Source organism: Rhinatrema bivittatum, chromosome 2 (genome assembly GCF_901001135.1).
Source record: "Rhinatrema bivittatum chromosome 2, aRhiBiv1.1, whole genome shotgun sequence".
Classification (NCBI taxonomy): Eukaryota; Metazoa; Chordata; class Amphibia; order Gymnophiona; family Rhinatrematidae; genus Rhinatrema; species Rhinatrema bivittatum.
Genome location: NC_042616.1, coordinates 697,644,220 through 697,665,546, shown reverse-complemented (window position 1 = coordinate 697,665,546; position 21,327 = coordinate 697,644,220). Strand labels below are relative to the sequence as shown.

The 21,327-nt window shown below is 41.9% G+C and overlaps 1 protein-coding gene across 1 annotated transcript in view; it reads left to right on the top strand.

Annotated features, from left to right (window-relative positions):
- CALB1 (calbindin 1) overlaps window positions 1–21,327 on the top strand; it is a 100,306-nt gene that overhangs the window by 62,954 nt on the left and 16,025 nt on the right. The window contains exon 6 of the mRNA XM_029591631.1: window positions 14,686–14,763. Coding sequence (XP_029447491.1) covers window positions 14,686–14,763 — 78 coding nt within the window. The remainder of the gene's footprint in view (window positions 1–14,685; window positions 14,764–21,327) is intronic.

Genomic DNA, 21,327 nt, shown 5'->3' with positions numbered 1-21,327 from the left:
GCATCAAAATGGCGCCGATAGCCTTTGACCTACTATCTCACAGGGGCTACCGGTGCCATTGGTCAGCCCCTGTCACATGGTAGAAGCAATGGATGGCCGGCGCCATCTTGTTCTCCTACCATGTGACAGGGGCTGACCAATGGCACCAGTAGCCCCGTGACATAGTAAGGCGCCATTTTGATTACTGGCAGCCGACGGTGAGATCACTCCCGGACCCTCACTGGACCACCAGGGACTTTTGGCAAGTCTTGTGGGGGTCAGGAGGGTCCGGGTGCAATCTTCTGCACTCGGGCCGGACAGCCAGGAAAGCCAGCATTCCCCCTTGCTCCCTGAGCCCTTAAAAGTGTAGAGGTAAGTCAGACTCCCCTACACACACACACATACCACTCTCTCCACCATCGAGCACAGCAGTGACACGCCCCCTCCCATCTGCCTGAAGTGAAAACCATTAGCGAAACCACCCCCCTTTCTTTTTTATGAATGTGGATTTGTTATCCGCATTGAACACCTGAAGAAGAGTAAAAGCCTAGCCTAGAGGACTAGTTAAGCATCTTCCTAGTTCAGCATCTTGCATTGCTAGGGGCCTTTGTTTTCAGTTTTTATTTTATTTACCTGCAAATTTCAATACTATACCAAAAGATGTCATTGGAAAAATGACTGATATAACACGCAGGAGATAAATCAGTGGAAAAGTCATATTTCTACTGATTTCATTTTTGTTCTAACATAGAAATTTCCAGGCAAAATAAAATTTAAAAAATGATAGCATTTCATATACTATCAGTGTTGTCATCAGAGCAATGCTAGATGCTGGGTGACAATTAGCCACCCCCACCCCCAGAATGCTCCGGCACAGCTTCTTTTAATCCAGATACGTTTTAGCTGATACTTACCTGGTAATGCATATTCAATATTACATATACAATGGGATATTTTAAACCCAACATTTGTCCAGTTAAGTCCAAACTTTATTGGGCAAACAATTTTCAATGTGAACCTCATTACTTTTAGTGCTTTTCAACTCATGGAAAAAAAGCATCTATGGGGCTGGTAAATCTTTTACTAGAAACAAATTAATTTCTACAGAATTTTACCAGTTAGTAGGGATGTGTATTTGGTTGAAACAGATGTTTAAAATACAATAAATGAATCCATTTTGTTTTTACTTGTGGACCACAAAATAAATGGAGGGAGTTCCCACAAATGAAACAAAAAGTTTTGTCTCCTTTGTTTATGTTGCCCTTTCAAGTCTATGGCTGTTAGGGATGTGAATCGTGTCCTCGATCGTCTTAACGATCGATTTCGGCTGGGAGGGGGAGGGAATCGTATTGTTGCCGTTTGGGGGGGTAAAATATCGTGAAAAATCGTGAAAAATCAAAAAAACGTAAAATCGCAAAACCGGCACATTAAAACCCCCTAAAACCCACCCCCGACCCTTTAAATTAAATCCCCCACCCAAATGACTTAAATAACCTGCGGGTCCAGCGGCAGTCCGGAACGGCAGCGGTCCGGAACGGGCTCCTGCTACTGAATCTTGTTTTCAGCCGGCGCCATTTTCCAAAATGGCGCCGAAAAATGGCGGCGGCCATAGACGAACACGATTGGACGGCAGGAGGTCCTTCCGGACCCCCGCTGGACTTTTGGCAAGTCTTGTGGGGGTCAGGAGGCCCCCCCCCCAAGCTGGCCAAAAGTTCCTGGAGGTCCAGCGCCGGAACCCTCGCTGAACGACCTCCTGCAGTCGATCTCCTGCCGGCGCCATTTTCCGTATGAAAACGATTCGCGGCGGGAAATCGCTCCCTGACCCCCGCTGGACCTCCAGGAACTTTTGGCCAGCTTGTGGGGGGCCTCCTGACCCCCACGAGACTTGCCAAAAGTCCAGCGGGGGTCCGGAAGGACCTCCTGCCGTCCAATCTTTTTCGTCTATGGCCGCCGCCATTTTTCGGCGCCATTTTGGAAAATGGCGCCGGCCGAAGACGACAAGATGCAGGAGCAGGAGCCCGTTCCGGACCGCTGCCGTTCCGGACCGCCGCTGGACCCGCAGGTTATTTAAGTTATTTGGGGGGGGGGTTCGGGAGGGTGGGGGATTTAATTTAAAGGGTCGGGGGTGGGTTTTAGGGGGTTTTAATGTGCCGGTTTTTCGATTTTTCGATTTTTTCGATTTTTTTAACGATTTTTCACGATTTTTCACGATATTTTACCCCCCCCAAACGGCAACAATACGATTCCCTCCCCCTCCCAGCCGAAATCGATCGTTAAGACGATCGAGGACACGATTCACATCCCTAATGCTGGGCCTGTTCTTTGCCGCTGAGCCAGCTCCAGGAAATGCTGGCGACACAGCTGGCCTTTACCACTGCAGCTCCTTGCTTTTGCCACATCACTGTTTCGCACCTACTTTTCTGCAATGGCACTCAGGGGCAGATTGCAGGAAAATATTGGCCCAGAGGATTTTTTTTTCAAAACTGGCCCATGGGGTATAAGAAATTGCCATGCTGGGACAGACCAAGGGTCCATCAAGCCCAGCATCCTGTTTCCAACAGAGGCCAAAAACCAGGCCACAAGAACCTGGCAATTACCCAAACACTAAGAAGAACCCATGCTACTGATGCAATTAATAGCAGTGGCTATTCCCTAAGTATAATTGATTAATAGCCATTAATGGACTTCTCCTCCAAGAACTTATCCAAACCTTTTTTGAACCCAGCTACACTAACTGCACTAACTACCTTCTCTGGCAACCAATTCCAGAGCTTTATTGTGTGTTGAGTGAAAAAGAATTTTCTCCGATTAGTCTTAAATGTGTTACTTGCTAACTTCATGGAATGCCCCCTAGTCCTTCTATTATTCGAAAGTGTAAATAACCGAGTCACATCTACTCGTTCAAGACCTCTCATGATCTTAAAGACCTCTATCATATCCCCCCTCAGCCGTCTCTTCTCCAAGCTGAACAGCCCTAACCTCTTCAGCCTTTCCTCATAGGGGAGCTGTTCCATCCCCTTTATCATTTCTTTTTTTTTTTTTTTTTTTAATTTAATTTTTATTGATTTTTCACAATTATATACATCATGAAAATTAGAAAATGTGTACTTCAACATAACACAACTACTTTACAAAAACCCATATTAAATCATCATTTGCATTGAGTACATATCCCATAATTGGGGGAGATCTATACCATTCAAATATTTAAGCAATCTTACATATAATAACAAAGGGTATTCTACCTATTTGTTCTAATATGTATATACGAAATAATTTAAAGAGAAGGGAGATTGATTATTTTTCTGGACATTATTCCCCCTATACCTCAGGTTGACTTTTATCTAGTAAAAATGTTTCTAAATGTGTAGGATCCACAAAACCATATTTATTACCCTGATAGTTAACTAAGCATAGGCACGGAAATTTCAAAAAGAATGTGGCACCTATTGCAAGTACCCGCATTTTTAATGAAAGAAAGTATTTTCTTCTTGCTTGTGTGGCCCTAGCCACATCTGGAAATATTTGTAACTTGTGCCCACAAAATAACATATTCCTTAATCTAAAAAACTTCTTAAATATATTTTCTTTATCCTGCTCGGCTATAAATGATATAAAGAGAGTTGCTCTTTTATTAATGATGTCGATTGACTCCTCTAAGAAGGTCGACACCCCCACTGAAGATGGGATTTCCCCAATACCAGTCTGCTCACCAGTGACTCTGGGGAGCAAAGAGAAGGGAGGAGGGGTTTGCTTACCCTCTGTGTCTGCCGGTAAAATCGCCGAGAGAAAAAGCTGAAGCAGGAAGAAATTGCCTACTCTTCCTGGGTTCCTGAACCGGCCAATCAGTGGAGGAGCCCTGACCACGTGACCCGGACCCTCAGCTGAGTGACACCAGCTGAGGAACACTGCCGATATAAAATCAGCGGCAGAGCGGCGCCCCGCCTAAGCCGCGCGCGCCGAAGGGGCGCGCGGCTTGGACCGGCTTAGACTGGGGGAGACCAGGAGCCGGCTAGAATCCTTGAGTATCATCTTCAATGGGTAAGAAACGGAAGGCAAAGATCATCATTACCTCCTCCCCATTGCAGCAACAACGTATAGGCCCCATGGATCAACACGTCGTGAGGGGCAGTGACGTGTTGGAAACGCCAAAAGAGGACAGTTTGGGAGGTATGTCGTTAATCTCCCTTAGTCCTGGTGCAGGACATTTAACCCCACCACAGCCAAAGCCTTTTACATCTCCTGTAACATCCAATGAACTGATAGGGGCAGCCCAGGGAGGTGCAGAAATTGAAATTCAAATGGCACCTCCTCGGGCCGAGAATGGAAGTATTCTTTATTCTGGTGTGCAATTATTACCTCCAGTTCATTTAGATAGTAATATTTGTTCGATGGTAGTACCCGACAATGTTACTATGGCTGACCTGGGTAGAATGATAATGAGATTAGATAATAATGTTATAAAAATGAATGAATCATTGATGACTGCTATTAATACTAATAGGAAGTTAATTGATGATCAAGTGAAAATTGTAGAAAAACATGAGAAAGATATTCAGAGTTTAACTAATAAGATCCAGTTAACTCAGAATTCTGAAAATGTATTTATACGAGATAGTATTACAATGCATAAGGAAGTAGAGTATATAGAAAACTTGTTGCGCTCTAAGAATATGAGAATTATAAATTTTCCAATCACCCGGCTGATGTCCCCTTGGGAAATGTTTAAAAAATTTCTCAAGGAGATATTGTTATATCAAGATGAGGAAATACCCAAAGTTTCAAAAATTTATTACCCTTTATCATTTCTGACGCCTTCATGCACTTTCCCTGCAGCACGTTATTCAACAGCTTCCAAAAGCACACTAAGTCAACCCTGAAACCCAGCAGAATTCAGCCAAAATATCTCCAAAATAAACTTAATCTTTCCTAAATAACTAAGAAGTCAAACATATTCTAGAGACCATGGGTGAGCAGAGTTGCAGCCCCCATTCCATCCATGCAAATTGGTTGGGCCCCCTACATATCTGCTTATACCTCTTAGAGACATATTCTGGATTCCTGGTCTGGCTCTTGAACCTGTTGCAAGTAATGACACTGCCAGCCAGTGGCAGACACATACACTCAGTCACAAACAGATTTTTTAGATTGCAGAAACTTTATTGGCTCGTACATACTAACAACCACAAAGACATATACTCTCTTAGACACACCCACACGCTGAAAGTGTGAGTGTGTCTGTGTCAGAGACAAAGATACACACACACACACTGTCTCTCACAGACAACGTGTGTATGTGTGTGTGTGTGTGTGTGTGTCTCTCACAGACATGCAAACACTCTGATGTGCTACTGTTGTACTGCTGCTTATGTGTTCACACAGTGAGTGCCCCCAGTCCCGCACTGCTGCATCATGATGTAAAGGTCTTGCTTGCTGCCAACCCTTCCCCATTCTGCAGCAGCTCCCTCCCTTTCCCAGTCTCATTCTCTAAGAGACTCACTGGTTCCAGGGCCTGCTGCTTCTCTCAGAGCTCAGTGCAGTCACCTCAGACAGAAGTCTCCTCAACACTGCATAGGCACTTTCTCCTGCCTTACCCCCTTCTGACCTGTGTCTGTAGCTTGCCTCCATTTCTCTGCAACCCTCCCACCACTCTAGTGCATTTGCAATGACTGTAGTCTACACAGTCTGCTGTTTTTATGGTTCCCCAGGCTCGGCTCTGCCTCCCGACTCCAGGGGAGAGGGGACGAGAAGTGACCCCCTACTGTTCCCTGGGTTTTTAAAAACAGAAAAGTTAGCCCTGGCCAAGACTGGGGAGAGCCACTAACCCAAAATAGCACAGCTCCAGATGGAATCCTGCTTCTTCTTGTGGAGCATGTGCAGCCAGAGCTGGTGCAAGGATATTAGGTGTCATAGCAAACCTTTACAGCCTTGCACACAATCCTGCTTCCTCCCTTCCTACAAATAAATAGAAAATAGGCATTTATATTAACAGATTTTACATGAAAAAGAATATTCAGTGTTCTAAGGTAAAAATATCATTTAAAATATGTATATTATTTACATGCACTACTGTGGTACCAATCGGAAAATTCTGCAAAAAAGATATCTGCAGTCATATGGTATTAAGACTATTGTAAAGCATGTCAGCCCTCAGAAAGCTTTAGGTAAACTTAATTACAATATAGTATACCTCTCATATGAAAAGCGCACTCACTGCCCGCTAGGGGTGTGCATTCGGATTGACCGCATTAGTAAAACGCAACTCATATTTTTTTTTTACTTAAAAAATTGATTCGACATAAACGATCGGATTTCCCACATATCGAACATAGATATGTTCGATATGTGGGAAATCGCGATTGTTGAGCCAAAATAAAAATATAAACCCCCTCACCCTCCTTAATCCCCCCCCCCCCGACTTACCACAACTCCCTGGTGATGGAGCGAGGAGTGAGGACGCCATTTCTGCAATCCTTGGCGAGAAGCATGTGACGTCGGCGGCACGTCGAGTGACGCCGGCGTCACGTGATTCCCGGCTCGTTCGCGCCGGACGGCTCGTTCGGCCCAAAAAGAACTTTTGGCCAGCTTGGGGGGGTCAGGAGGCCCCCCCAAGCTGGCCAAAAGTTCTTTTTGGGCCGTCCGGCGCGAACTTGCCGGGAATCACGTGACGCCGCGTCTGAGTGACGCGGCGCCACGTGATTCCCGGCAAGTTCGCGCCGGACGGCTCGTTCGGCCCAAAAAGAACTTTTGGCCAGCTTGAGGGGGTCAGGAGGCCCCCCCAAGCTGGCCAAAAGTTCTTTTTGGGCCGAACGAGCCATCCGGCGCGAACTCGCCGGGAATCACGTGACGCCGCGTCACTCGACGTGCCACCGACGTCACATGCTTCTCGCCAAGGATTGCAGAAATGACGTCCTCACTCCTCGCTCGATCACCAGGGAGTTGTGGTAAGTCTGGGGGGGGGGATTAAGGAGGGTGAGGGGGTTTAAATTTTTTTTTTGCACATATGTACATATACCCAACTCATTGGATTTTTTTTATGTCCATATTGGCCGCAAGTGGGACCCCCTTTCGGACATAAAAAATATGAACATAAAATTTTGCTCTGCACATCCCTACTGCCCGCACTCAAACAGTAACAACCCTACCTATGAAAAGGCAACACTTCAAATATTACACCAGGCCCTAAAACACCAATACACCTGATATTAGGAAAACAGAACAAGCCAAGCTGAAACTACATGCTAGCAAAATACTTCACCTCAGTCACATGTGCAGAACACAGATGGATCCTAAGCAAATACAAAATAAAAAGACAAAGCATAACTAGAAACATGCAGACAAAAACTGAATTGTAAATTGTTACAAGACAGACTCCGTATGCAGTGCAACAATGTAAAAACAGAAACATCACCATTCCTCATTAAACATCAAACAATAAAATCAAGATATATGAACTAATCATAATAGTAAAACTATAATCATAAAAAGAATAAATATTCAAACAGCTGATGAAAAGAATACCCAATAATTATTTTTTAATTGTTCCCAAATACCCTTAAAAGCAGAATATAAACCAAATAAATCAAATATTTAAAACAGAAGACATCAAATAATACACAATTATTAAAATTAATAAGGATTAAAAAAAATCCCCTGCTCTCCATACTTGGGAACTTTTGATTTCTAGTCACCCTGAGACTTTCATGGATTAGTTTGGGGAGGGAGTAGTACAACTTTCTTCTCTGTCTCTCTCTCTCACATACCCATATTCTCCAACACACACACATATACTTGCTTACTCACACATATGTTCTCTCTCATATGCTCTTTCACATACACATACATGCCTACACATTCTCTCTCATGCACACTCTCTCTCTTCCCAGAACAAACAGAGGCTTCCTCAGGCCTGTACAGCTTCTTATACCATGCAGTCTTACATGCTATTTGCTCACATGAACACATGTTCACCCATATGCTCTCTTACATGCTATTTGCTCACCCTGTCCATTCATTGCTTTGCATGATGGCTACACCATTCTTCAAGTTTTTTATGCCACTCTTCCTTCTTCCACTTCAGCTATTGAGGTATACTTTGGTTGGCTTTCAGCTATTCTTCTTGAAGCATTGCTCTGCTTCCACCATTTCAGTTTTTAATAATTGTCGGCAACAATACTGCTACTGCCAATCCAAGCCAGTCTTTATACCTTAAGGTGCTTCCTCTACTTCTTTAGCTGTCTTTGAATTTATTTCCAAATCCCCTTCCTTTATGGTAGTTGCTGACTTTTGCTCTTGCCCTGTCCATGCATTGCTTGGCATACTTGTTGTACCACTCCTTAGGCTTTTGATATCATTCTTCCTCCTACCTCAGCCTTCAAGGTATACCTTGGGGATTTTGACAACTTTGTGATGTTTGTGATACTCCTCATTATGTTTTAGGGGTCAACACTCATCAGCATGTATTAGCGATTCAATCACCACAGTTATAAAAGTAACAGGTAGAACCTTAACTGATTTAATGAGCTATTTGCAGTTTCACTGTACTGGCTGTGTGTTCTTAAGAAATGCATGGCTTAATCTTTGTCAGAGGCATATGCCTCTAGTAGCATCAACCAGGTAGCCATGCTGCCATCTGAGACAGTCATCTCCTACTTTGGCTGTCCAAAACCTCTTCTCCTACAGTGCTTGCTGATTTTTTGTCTTATCCTGGCAATCCATTGCTTGGCATGCTTGCTGTCCCACTCCTTAGGCCCTTCATGCAACTCAGGTGTTATTTTATCTTCCTGATGCCTTTGGCTTTTGATGCCATTCTCCCTCCTCCCACCTCTGAGGTATATCTTGGAGGGGTTTTGACTACTCTTCTTGCTGCATTGATCTGCTCCTACCATTTCTATTTTTAATTGCCTATGCCACTGCTTCCACTGTCGCTCCAAGACAGATTTGGTACCTTAGGGTGCTTCCTGCACTGCTCCTCCTCTCTTCTTGTTGCTTTCCAAATCCCTTTCCCCTATGGTACTTAACAACTCTTATTCTTGCCCTGGCCATTCAATGCTTTACACAGGCCTTACCATCCAGTTATTTTTAATGGTTTCATGCCGTCTTGGACATTTTCGTCAAAATCCATTCCCTTACAGTTTTTGAGATTATTGGTCTCATCCGATATATAGCTTTCAATGGATTATACCATAGCAAAATTCAAGGGCTGTAGAATTGCAGTAGCTAGAACCAGGACCATTCTTTTCCATAAATATTGCTTCTGACAAAGACTGCGTGCTCAAAATTTTTCTTTTTGTGCAACCTTTTATAAGCCAAGTTCAAATTTGTGCACTGTGAGCCAGTATAATGCAAATAGTATCAGGATTTCTTGTGCATGTTGTTTTGCCACATGTATGGTGCTCACAACCTATGTGTACATGCACATATGCACAGCTTAAAGGGAACAGTTCTTCTGAAGTAATGGAGTTAGTATTTGCAAAAACTGATTCAGAAGAATCATGTTCTGGATTCCATGAATCACAGTATATTAAACAGCTAGTAGCTAAAGTGCATTTGGTGCCTGTAGTCAGTATCATCTTCACCTCCAGCAAATACCAACTCCAAGCCTGAACATCCAGCTCCTTCATCTAATGATGCCATATGGAAATTACATCAGGCCTAATCCAAGGATTTCCTCTGGGTTCTCTCTGCCTAGGGCAGTCTACCAATATGGTTAGTACCCTTTGCCCCTTATTTGGAGCTGTGGGGTTTTCTTGCTACTTTGGATGGCTGCTTTTTACCTCCCATGATGTTTGGGGTCTTCATGCTACTCTTTCAATTGTTTTGACTCTCTATTACTGCCATAGGGGGTTTTATGATTCTTTTGGTGCTTTCTTCCCCCTTCATAGTGCCTTCGGCTCTTCATGTAACACTTGCTGCTGCATAGCCCCTCCCCTACATCCTTGGGGGGTTCATGCCACTATTGGTGCCCTTTGCTCCACTTATGAAGCTTTGGGGTGACTTGGCCAGAATTGCTGATCTTTTGCTCTCCTGACTGTGTCATGGAGAACTCTTTCCACAACTGTTAGCAGTTTGCCCCATGACAGGACCTTAGGGGTCTTCATGATACTTTTGGTGCCATGTTGATTTATTCTTGATATGTTGAAATATTGTCACCTTTCTGGGTTTCAGGATATCCACAACGAATATGCATGAGAGAAAATTTGCATGCACTGCCTCCATAACATGCAAATTTTCTCTCATGCATATTCATTGTGGATAATATCCTGAAAACCCGACTGGCTAGGGGGTCCCCAGGACAGGGCTGGGAACCACTGGTATAGAGGAACAACAGAGAAAACACTTCTTGGTCAACTACTACTCAGGAATTATTTTGTTTGATTGATTTCATTAATGCCAAGTGTAGTGTTGTAGTTTGTAGATGAACACAACTGTGCTTGTTTTGTGTCTGCTTGCATCTTGCTAGCGTTTGTACAAGTTTATGTGCAAGAAGTGCAGATATTTTCTAAAACCCCAAAATATTTAGGATAGGTGCAAATTGCAGCATAATGATCTGCAAGGGTGACTTTAGCACTCCATATTGAACATTGGTGAAAATTATGTGTAAATTGAATAGCGCTGTATTTAAAATATACATTTATTTATGGCCAAGTAGGAAGAGAAATACATTTACCACTGAGGAGGGAGGGAGTTTTTAGATTCAGAGTGATTTTTGTTAAAAGGCAGAGGAGGATATAGTTTCATAGTTCAATGATATTGATTATGAGTTTACAGAAAATAGAAAAAAGCATTAGGTTACAAAGTGTATGAACCAACAGTACTCGTAAGGGGGTTTGCAATATATCAAATGGGCTCCAAATAATATAAGTTTCTAAACTTTTCAAGGTTATACATTTTGATAGAAACATCTCTTTGCATTTGCAGCCTATTTGTGCTGTTGCAATTTCCTACTGTCTGGTTATATGCATACTGTAGATGGACATCAATTAATAATTATTAAGTAATAGCTGCATAATGATAGCAAAATGTTATGGGGGGTTTTAGTGAATTTAGATTTTAGAGAACAAACTGCAATTCAATAAGTCTTCATGACAAATCTATATTTATATTTTTTTCTTTAAGAATATTCATGACACCAGCCCAGTGGCTCAGTGGGAAGTGCTATAGTGTATGGAAGATTTAGATATGATGCCTAGGTCAGATCTTCTGCTCCTTGGGCTGACAGGGATGCTGTGGAGGCAGCATTCATAACCCATTGAGTTCTAGCCATAAATTAACCATGACATCTAGCAACCAGAATTAGGGCTCACATTACCATGTTCCGGAGGGAGCACTCAGCTACTGGAATAAATGAGTTGGAGGGAATATAAAATAGTTGAGAAAGAAGGCTCATGGCACTGTAGCCTGAAGGAGGCCATTTCTAATTGATCTTGTCCAAAAAAAGCAGTAGGAAACTATTGCACCAAAATAAGAAAAGCAAATTCTAGACTTCTATTCCCAATAAATAATTTTAAGGGCATTCAAACACGGATAATTGACAGTGCTAGCATCTATTAGACCAGACGTGCATTACTAAGGTCCTCAAGAGACACAAACAGGTCTGGTTTACTGAATGATTAACCTATGCAAATTAACCTGGTTCTCAGACCAAATGTATGCATATATGCCTTATAAATAATCATCCTGGATCTCCTCTTTATAGCCCCTAAGGACCATACTCATGCAATTCTGCATGAGACAGTTTTGAAGCTCAAGAGAATTAAGCAAGATTTATGAACTGGCTGTAGTCAAGTTCTGTTTCAGCATATAGCACTGCAGAAGTTAGTCCTCACTTTTTTTTTCTTGGAAATGTAATAGAAGGGGAAATTGTAAAGAGTCAGTTGGAAACAAACTAGACATATTAAGCAAATATTTACGCTGGTGCAGTGGTGCTGTATGATGATGATTTGGTGTTTGCACTGGAATTGCTCCATACTTTTATTATTTTAATACCAGAAGATGCATTCATTTTTTCACTAAAATATTGAAGCTAGAGCAGCTCAGCACTCATTGATCAAGGTGCTAGAAAGCACTACGTTGGCATAATAAATTGGCTCCTGGTGTTATGAGAGTCTCTGTTTAGTGGACTCTTGGGCCGACCTGCTGGAGACTGGGAAAGGAGGACAATGTCTCTAGTGAATAGCAGGCAGATGTTCAGGCAGGACATAGATGCTCTTCACCCTGGAAGCTGGTACTCCCCCGGGAGGAGCCTGTAGGAGCCCAACCGCTGGGACTTAGGCGGGTTGTGGATCAGGACTGGCAACTGGAACCAGACTAGGACAGTGGCAATACTGTAACTGGGTTTGGGTTCTGGAACCAGACAGGAACTGTAGCGAGACTCGGGTACTGGATCCAGGCAGGGACTGTGGCAGGATTCAGATACTGGAACCAGGCAGAAGCTGTAGCAGGATTCAGGTACTGGAACCAGGCAGGAACAGTAGCAAGCTTCGGGTCCTGGGACCAGGCAGGAACTGTAGTTGAATTCAGGTACTGGAACCAGGCAGGGACTGTAGCAGGAATCGGGTACTGGAACCAGGCAGAAGCTGTAGTTGGATTCAGGTACTGGAACCAAGCAGGAACAGTAGCAAGCTTCGGGTACTGGAACCAGGCAGGAACTGTAGCAGGATACAGGTACTGTAGCAAGCAGACACGAACCAGCAGGTACTGTAGCAAGCAAGCAGGAACTAGGCAGATAGTGTAGTAGGAATGGAGTGCTGAAGAGAAGCGGGTCACTCCGGGGCACAGCGCAACAGGAAACCGGGAAGCTAACCCGTTGCAAGGCAAAGACTGGATGGCCGCAGCCGGCTTATCAAGGCCGCGGCGTCTGACGTCAGAAGTTGGGCGGAGTCACCACTGGCGGGAAACGGCCTAGAAAAGCGCCCAAGTGGCGCGCGCGCACGCCTAGGAGTCGGGCGTCCATGGGAGGGCTTGCAACAGCACAGCCCCAGCGGGGACGCCGCCAACCAGTACAAAAGTATTATACATGTAAAATAAATCTCTTACACGTATAAATGGACAAGATGTATGACATTCATAAAATATTCTTTATTGTTGAAACTATGTAACCTGAACTTTACTGGCACTTTGGTTAGATAGTATTACCCAATACAATTTTTTACATTACTATCTGTAAACTGTTGTGATGGTATATAACTTAACAACAGTATAGAAAAAAACTTTAAATAAATAAATAAATAAATAAATAAATATTAGCCTAAATCAAAGAAGATTATTCAGATCACAGAAAGAAAGCTCTGAAAGTTCAGTGACTTCAGAGGCATGTATTGAGAATGAGGAAGACTGCAAGAAATTTGAAGGACTTTCATGGTTTTGACAGCTCTGTGTTCTAAGCAGTAGGTTATGCTTGTATTTGCTTTCCTATCTCTGAAGGTTCGATTCATTACATTCACCATGTTTTGGCCCAAGTAACAGGAATCATGATCTCATTAAAAAATCTTTTTTTTTAAATGATTAACAAGTTAAGGGGTAGGTAACTCCAGTCTGAGAACTGGAGTTACCTATGGTAATGGTTTTCAGGACATTCACAACTAAATATGCATGAGATATTTATATACAGTGGAGTCATTGCATGCATATTCATTGTGGATATCCTGAAAACCAGACCAATTTGTGGCACTCCAGGACCAGAGTAGCAGTAGAACTTGCTGCCATGAGAAAATGAAATTTCACAAAAGTAATATTTTATACTTTTTTTTTAAACTGCCATATGAATGGTAAAATTCAGCAGTTTTCCACTATCAGATCTTACCTTCTTGATTTCATCACTAAATTGAAGCAAACCAAAGGATGTACCTCATCTCTTAATGTGAAACTCAGACAAGGGACATTGTAGTGACAAATTGCTTAACTAGATTCAAAAAAGAATAAACTACAGAATACAGTCACACAAAAATCTTCACCTTGAAGATGAGAATCAAAGGACAAAAAATGGTGAAGCAAAATGATGTAGCACTCCTTATTCAAACACTTGCAGTATCAACCAAAACTGTGCAAGAGACACGATCTGTAGTCTTATGCCCGTAATGTGCTCTAGACTGTTTCTGTGTAATGCACATACAATATTATCATTTACCACTGGTGTCAACAAAATATTTCAAAGACAAAATACTTCAAATACTTATCTAAAGAAGACTTTGCTTCACCAGTTTTTGCTCTGTGATTCTCAAAAAGGGATTATTCAAATTTATGGAGGGTCACTCAAATTATAGGTTTTTAAGCAACAGTTATGGATATAACCCTGGGCTCTGTGCATCCATGGACTATAACTATTCAAAACTAGGAAAGTAATTTCACTTGTTTTATTTCATTTTGCACATGCTAAAAAAATTAGCATTTCCCCATCAAGTGAAATTTTTTCTCTGTACACCCCTACTGGAAACTGGAATGGTATAAGAGAGGTGTAGACCATGCTACACATAACCTGCTTCTTGTATGCAGACTCTGACCTCCCACTTCTTGCTATTGGTGAAGCCAGAATGTTGGGTTAGTTTCACCAATATGGCAGTTCTTATGATTGACTGGTAGAAACTTTTCTTTTTATTTGATTAAAAAACCCTCTAAAATGATTGTAAAATAAGACCAATAAATGCTTTAAATAAGTCTTCTATCTGGCAATGCTTATCTGAGACATTCTGCTTTATATTTGAACAGAGCTTTCTGAAAGATTTGCTACAGAAGGCAAACAAGTCTTATGATGATTCCAAACTACTGGAATATACGCAAACAATGGTAAGGTTTGTTATCCAGTGTACTCTATATATCGTATGTATAACTCTTGAACTGAAAACCAGTCATTGGTGAATGCTAATTTGCAATTCCAGCTGAGATGTTCTAAATTAGGGGTGGAAAGGTAGAAAAATTTTGTTTTGCTTTTGTTTCATTTTTGGGACGGTTTCCCCATGAATTTCATTTTGTGTAATATTTATTTTGTTTCTTTAGTTTAAAACAAAAAATGAAATAAAAACAAAAATGGAAATAAAAAGAAACAGGGCCTCCCAACGCCTCCGGTGCCCCTCACCCATCCTTCCCACCTGGAAAAATGCCAGGGCCTAGATTCTACCTGGCCCTCACTTACCCCAGTCCTGGGGGGATCTGCAAATGAGGCCTAGGCTCCGGCCCAAGTCAGGGCCCTGCATTGGGCCTAGGCCAACATCTTGGAAATCTACCGAGGCCTAAGCCTATGCAAGGCCAAGGCTTTGGCCTGCTCAACTAGGTATCAGCACAAGGCCTTGAAGCCTCAACCTAAGCCCAGGCCAAAGCCTCAACCTTACTTAGGCCTAGACTGCGTCCCAACACCTGGGCCTTGGCCTAGGCCTTCGCCAAATACCGCAGCCTGGTCTAGAGGCCAGGTCCTTGCACTGAGACCTCTGCCCAGACCCAGGCCTATCTCCGGGGCTCAGCCCGGAGGCTGGATCCCAATGCCTGGGCCTCAGCCCAGGCTGCGGAGCTCCTCTTCAGCATCTTTCTTTCTTTTTGTCTTCTTTGCCAACTGATGCCATCTGCAGGGGCCATGCCAGAATTAATTAACTATGGCACACCTTCATCAGTGAAGGATACCATTTTGAAGTATGGCAGTTCAATTAGCTTTGGGTCTAGGCCCGACCAGCAACATTTTTTTAAATGGGTTTTCAAAATGAAACGAGATTCTGATGAAATTTCATCAGACTTTAACTCGTTCCGTTTTAAAAATGATGCAAAATGGAACAGGAAATTTTGTCTCATTTCCTATTTTGTTTCTCCCGAATGCCCATCCCTATTATAAATTACCATCCCAGTCTGATTCCATTTGGGACATAAATGGCTCCAAACAGCATGGTTTCCCTTCTGTGTTATGAATATGGCGGTGATGCCTGGTAGCCAGCATTCAGATTTGCTCTTCTTAGATTGTGATTCTTTTCATTAGAGCAGCATGAATATTATACAAACATGTACTTTTCATTGAGCTTTTAAATCAAAATGGGTCTTTTTTTATGTAAAGGAAACTTATGAACACCAAGTTTCTTGTGAACATGGGAAAAGCTATAAAAGTAATCTGTGTATTTACTAACTGCATTTAATAAAAATATTTTACAAGGCATTTAAAAGTATTCCAACTTACATATATAAGTTTAATATTGTGCAGCTCTATGACTTGCTACACATGGAAAGGCCTACCACAATACAGGTGCATCATGAACTGATGTGTTTGCTATTCAAGGAACAGCAAGACTTGTCACAGACAATGTATGGAAACTTCAGCTTTATGGTGTTATGGGATGTTAGAAAGGGTGTCATTCAACTCTGATCTCACTTCAGATGCTTCCCTGGAATAACATCTGCTTTAAGTTATCATCTTTATCACTCTTTATCACTTTATCATCTTTATCATCTTTATCACTCTTATCATCCCTCAAACCAAAACTCCACTAAGAAATAGGGCTTTCTCCACAGCAAGTCCTTCACTTTGGAATTCACTACCACCAGAACTCAGACAAGACACTTGCCACCAGTCATTCAAGAAAAAACTGAAAACCTGGCTATTCAGCCAAGCATTTCCATGATTTCTAAAAAGCTGCTTCAACGAACTCTTTTTACATCCTCTCCGCTCTAATTATATAACCCCTCCATCCCCCTCCCTTTATTCTTCTCTCCCCCCTTGGATTCTGAGTTTCGCCCACCCATCCCGACCCCCTCACCCATAGTCTATCCATTCCCAGTCCTCCCTGATCGCTTCGAATTACCAATGCAGAAGTAAATTATCTTAGACTACTGTTAACAAATTCCTGTAAGACATCTGTACAATTAGGAACTAGGAATATTCCATAATACCATATTTTAGACATTGTCTTTTTTGGCTATTTATTTCTTCTTTAAATGCTATTTAGAAAAGCTCAATCTAAAACATTAAGATTTAGACATATAAGACCTGTTGTGCCATGTATAGTATATTTTGCTCTTATGTTTATGTTTTTAGCCATGTATATTTTGCTCTTATGTTTCAATGTTATTCAAAAAGTTATACAATATGTTACTCAAAAAAGTTCTTTGTTATATGTAATTGCCCACAAGCAAGCTTATTCAACTGTTCTCTGTAAACCGATTTGATTTACATATAATGTAAGAAGATCGGTATATAAAAACCATAAATAAATAAATAAATAAATAAATAAGTACCTTGAAAGATTTTTGTCAGGGTATCAGTTGGGTAGGAAGGGAGGGGGAGCAATGTTCCAGCATCAGAGATATTATCATATCAGCACCATCCACTCCTAGTTTTTGAAACCTTTTGTTGGAGGGGAGAAAGATTTTCTGGATGCTGAAGATGGAGTGAGGCAAGTCTAAGTTTAACTAACACCTCCTTAAACTTAATCAGGGCCCCCAGTCTCCCGTGAATGTGCGGCCATGGTAAGGCCTGCAAAATTCAGCACTTGCCGTGGAATTGGCCGGTCCTGGCCAAACTGCCACAGGAGATAAGGGACCCCCTGGGAACAAAAGCATTAGTGGCAGTGGAATGGTACATTTCCCCTCTCTCACCTGCCCCGAAAGAGAAACATTGGTGTCAGTGGATGGCACAATCTGCCCTCCCCACTCCCAGACCCCCTCACTCACCTGCTCCTATCACGGCCAAATAGGAGGAGGAGGATGGTAGCCCTGCAGTGCTTCTGGCCTGTCCTCCCTCATCTTCTGCTGGGGCAAGAGCTAGAAAATTCTTTTTTTTTTTTTTTCAATTATTTATTTATGAATTTTTATAATTATTACAAGCATCCACTTGTGTTAGAATATCCTAATGCACAGATTATAGATACATCCAATTTTACTTAATTCAACAGTGGAAACATAATTCAATTCCATGCATTAGATAAAATATAAGAAATAAGGGAGAGCTTACAATTGAGCATCAAAAAGAAACATAATTATAACATACAGGAAAATAATGGTGACCTGAACGGCACTCCTCACTTTACCAATACACCAAACAGCAAGCTTACATGGGACTAGAATGCGAGTCCAGGAATGTCCTCAACTGAACTGGATCAAAAAAAACATAACGTTGAGACTGATATGTTAAACAGCATTTACATGGAAATTGGAGCTTAAATACAATTCCTTTCTGCTCTACCTCTCCTCTCATACCCAAGAAAGTTTTTCTTCTCATTTGGGTCTGCTTTACAAGGTCTTGGTAACACCAGACCTTTTGGCCAAAAAATAACATTTGATTATTTCTAAAATAATATTTAAAAATATTATTTTTATCCATTAGAAATGTGAACGTTACTAGCAAAGGTCTACGAGTTGTAACATTCAAAATCTGAGATGAATCCAATAAATTGGACAATTCTGGCGGTTCTTGTTGTTCAACGTCCCCTCTTACACTTGCTGGAAGATAATATGCTTTCGATATCATAGGTTTCAGTTCTTCAGGTAATTTTAATGTTTGAGAGACATACAATTTAAAGAGTTCAACTGGAGAAATATTTTTAAGAACTGGGAAGTTCAGGAATCTTAAATTGTGAGCTCTCAGCGCATTTTCTACTTTCTCTAATCTTTTATCAACTTCCATTTCTTTTTGCATTGTAATCAAATTCACATTCTCAAATGTTTTAACCTTTTCTTCCAGTTTATCAATTCTGTCTTTCTGTACTTTTATCTCAGTTGCGTTTTCCTTTACTTGTTGTTTTGTTTCTATAACTTCTTTGGTTAGGCCCAAAATCGCATTTTCTAAGGATTGGAGAGCTTTCCAAATTGTATTTAATGAAATCTCAGGGTCTTTTGGCAAAATTAACTGTGTTGGGGCTACCTGGATTCTCACTTCGCCCCCACTTGTTGTTATGCCGGCTCCACTCCTCGGGCTCGTAGATCTCATCCCTGCCTCGAGAACAAGTCCTGCACTTCCCCCAACACCTCCGGGTAGTACCTTGTCTCCGTGCTCCTGAGTGGTAAGTCCTTCCACCTCCTGGGTCTGTCGGGATGCCTCGGCCTCTCCTCGGAGCGTCTCCGTGGGGCCCTTGTCACCCCACTGACTACTTTCTTCTCCAGGGCCCGATGGTGGTGCCGGCCTTTTTGGTGAGCCGGGACTTAAAGATATCTCGGTCGGGGACGTTGGCTCACGCTCCTGAGCTCGATCCCCAGAGCTAGAAAATTCTTTGGCAGATTTTTCAAGATTCTGTGGCAATTATGTGGCAAATTTGCATAATTTTGCAAAAGATTCACACCTCAAATTATGCAAAAAAAGTACATTTTTTTGATTGAAACCATTCATATTGTATGTTTTTAAACAATATTTAAAATATTTACAAATAAGAAATGTACTTAGTATATAAATCAGTAATTTATCAAGACATAAAAGTTACAACTTTTTAATAGTAAAAATGTCACTTTTATTTTGAATTAAAATAGTGCATACATCCTTTTTATATTTTCTTGAGAAAGTACTTGTCACTTTTCCAGGTATATAAGTTTCAGTATGTTTAAAATGTCCTCAATATCAGCAGTTATTTCACAGGAAGATATGTGCAAATATATTGGACACATAACATAGAAACAGAAATGATGGCAGAAAAGTACAGATGGTCCATCCAGTCTGCCCAGCAAGCTTCCCATGGTAGTATTTGCCGCGCCGTGTAAGTTACCCCCATGTATCAGTCAGTTTTGCTTGACGTGCTTTGTTTATGGATTTGGCCGTAAAATCAATCCTGTGGTTTTGTTTCTTAATGTCTGAGCATCAGTTCCCCAGTCTGTAAAAAAAAGTCATGGCTTGTGTTGGTTGCTGCCTAAATCTAATTCCCCTTTTCCCCTGCCATTGAAGGAAAGAGCAATGTTGGAGTTGCATCAAAAGTTTCAAGGTTCATTTGGTTAAGGGTAGTAACCGCCACACCAGCAAGTTACCCCCATGCACGCTTTCTTCGCTGCCTTTAGGACTTGGCCATAGAAGCAATCCTGTGCATTTTCCCTTATGCCCACGAAACGGTATCCCAGACCATGAAAATTGTGGCCCTCAGTCGTCTGAATCAAATTCTTCTTATCCCTCTGCCATTTAAGCGGGGAACAATGTTGTATTTGCATTAAAAGCATCAAAGCATATTGAAACAAATACAAAAAGGGGATGAATTAACACAAACAAACTTATCAGCAGTTGTCTCAGTCATCAAAGCTTTCATGAACTGAAATGAATGCCGACTCTGCCAGCTATGATCCATCAGAAGTTGCAGACTTCCAAAACATATCGAGATCTTTGCAAATGGTGTATGATTGGCCACATATGCAGGTCTTGTAAAGGGACATGACTCCATCCTGTTTGATAAGAATTTAAGAGATCTTTGGGGACTCAAGCTTTCTGACTGTTTTCTCTGTCCACCCCAACTTCACTTCCCCTCCTCTTTCACTTCAGGAAGGGAGGAAGTGGGTGGGGGTGGGGGGTGGGGAGAACAACAGAAGACGGTTCCCCACAAGCTGTTTACCAGGGGCAGTGTTTGCCAGGGGGAGAGGCTGGAGCAGGAGCCAAGATTGAAGGTGGGAAGGCAGCTTTGTTCAGAAGACTGAATTAATAGGTGTGAAAGCGGCAACAAGCTAATTATGCAATTTCTCCCATGGCTATCCAATCGTAGGAGGCCAGGGACACTGACTATGCTTAGCACAAGCAGCATCCCATATAGAGGTAAATCATTAAATTTGATCTCCTGAAATTCAGGGATAATGGTTATCTTTTCACCTTAGCTCTTGGTTCTGGTAAGGCCATGCCTGGTGTAAATTTTTTTAAATTGATCATTAAATCCTGAGCAGGCATATTCACTAACAAGAATCGGACCAAATCAAGTTTATGCTGAGAGATCCAACAAATCATAATCCAATTTTGGAAACAATTTCTTGTTCTTTATTTTCTAGATACCAGATAACTTTGCATTTCACTCTGTGGATGTATAAAATGAATTAGTCAGCAATTAATTCATGTCCTGTTAACTAGTACATAAGCAACTACCAAAGACTGGACTGCTTACCCAGAACGAAGGGCCTGAGTTTTGAATCTCCTAGATATATGTTAATAAATGTAAAGCGACCCTCAAAATGAACGGGGGCATAGAACACTGTGATGGGCAAATATGTAGAACAGCTCAGCTCCAAGTGAAGAGCCTAAAAGGCGTTTATTTATGCAGTTTTTGAGCATCAACAAGAGCAGAGCCTGCAAGAGTCATTAGGTGAACTAGGCGACCACCTAGGGCGCGGGAAGCAGGCAGGGCAACATGGACGCCGCGGTCAAGGTGAGGGCATCACGCAGCACAATGCATACATTGGCGAGATCACCAGAGAGAGAGAGAT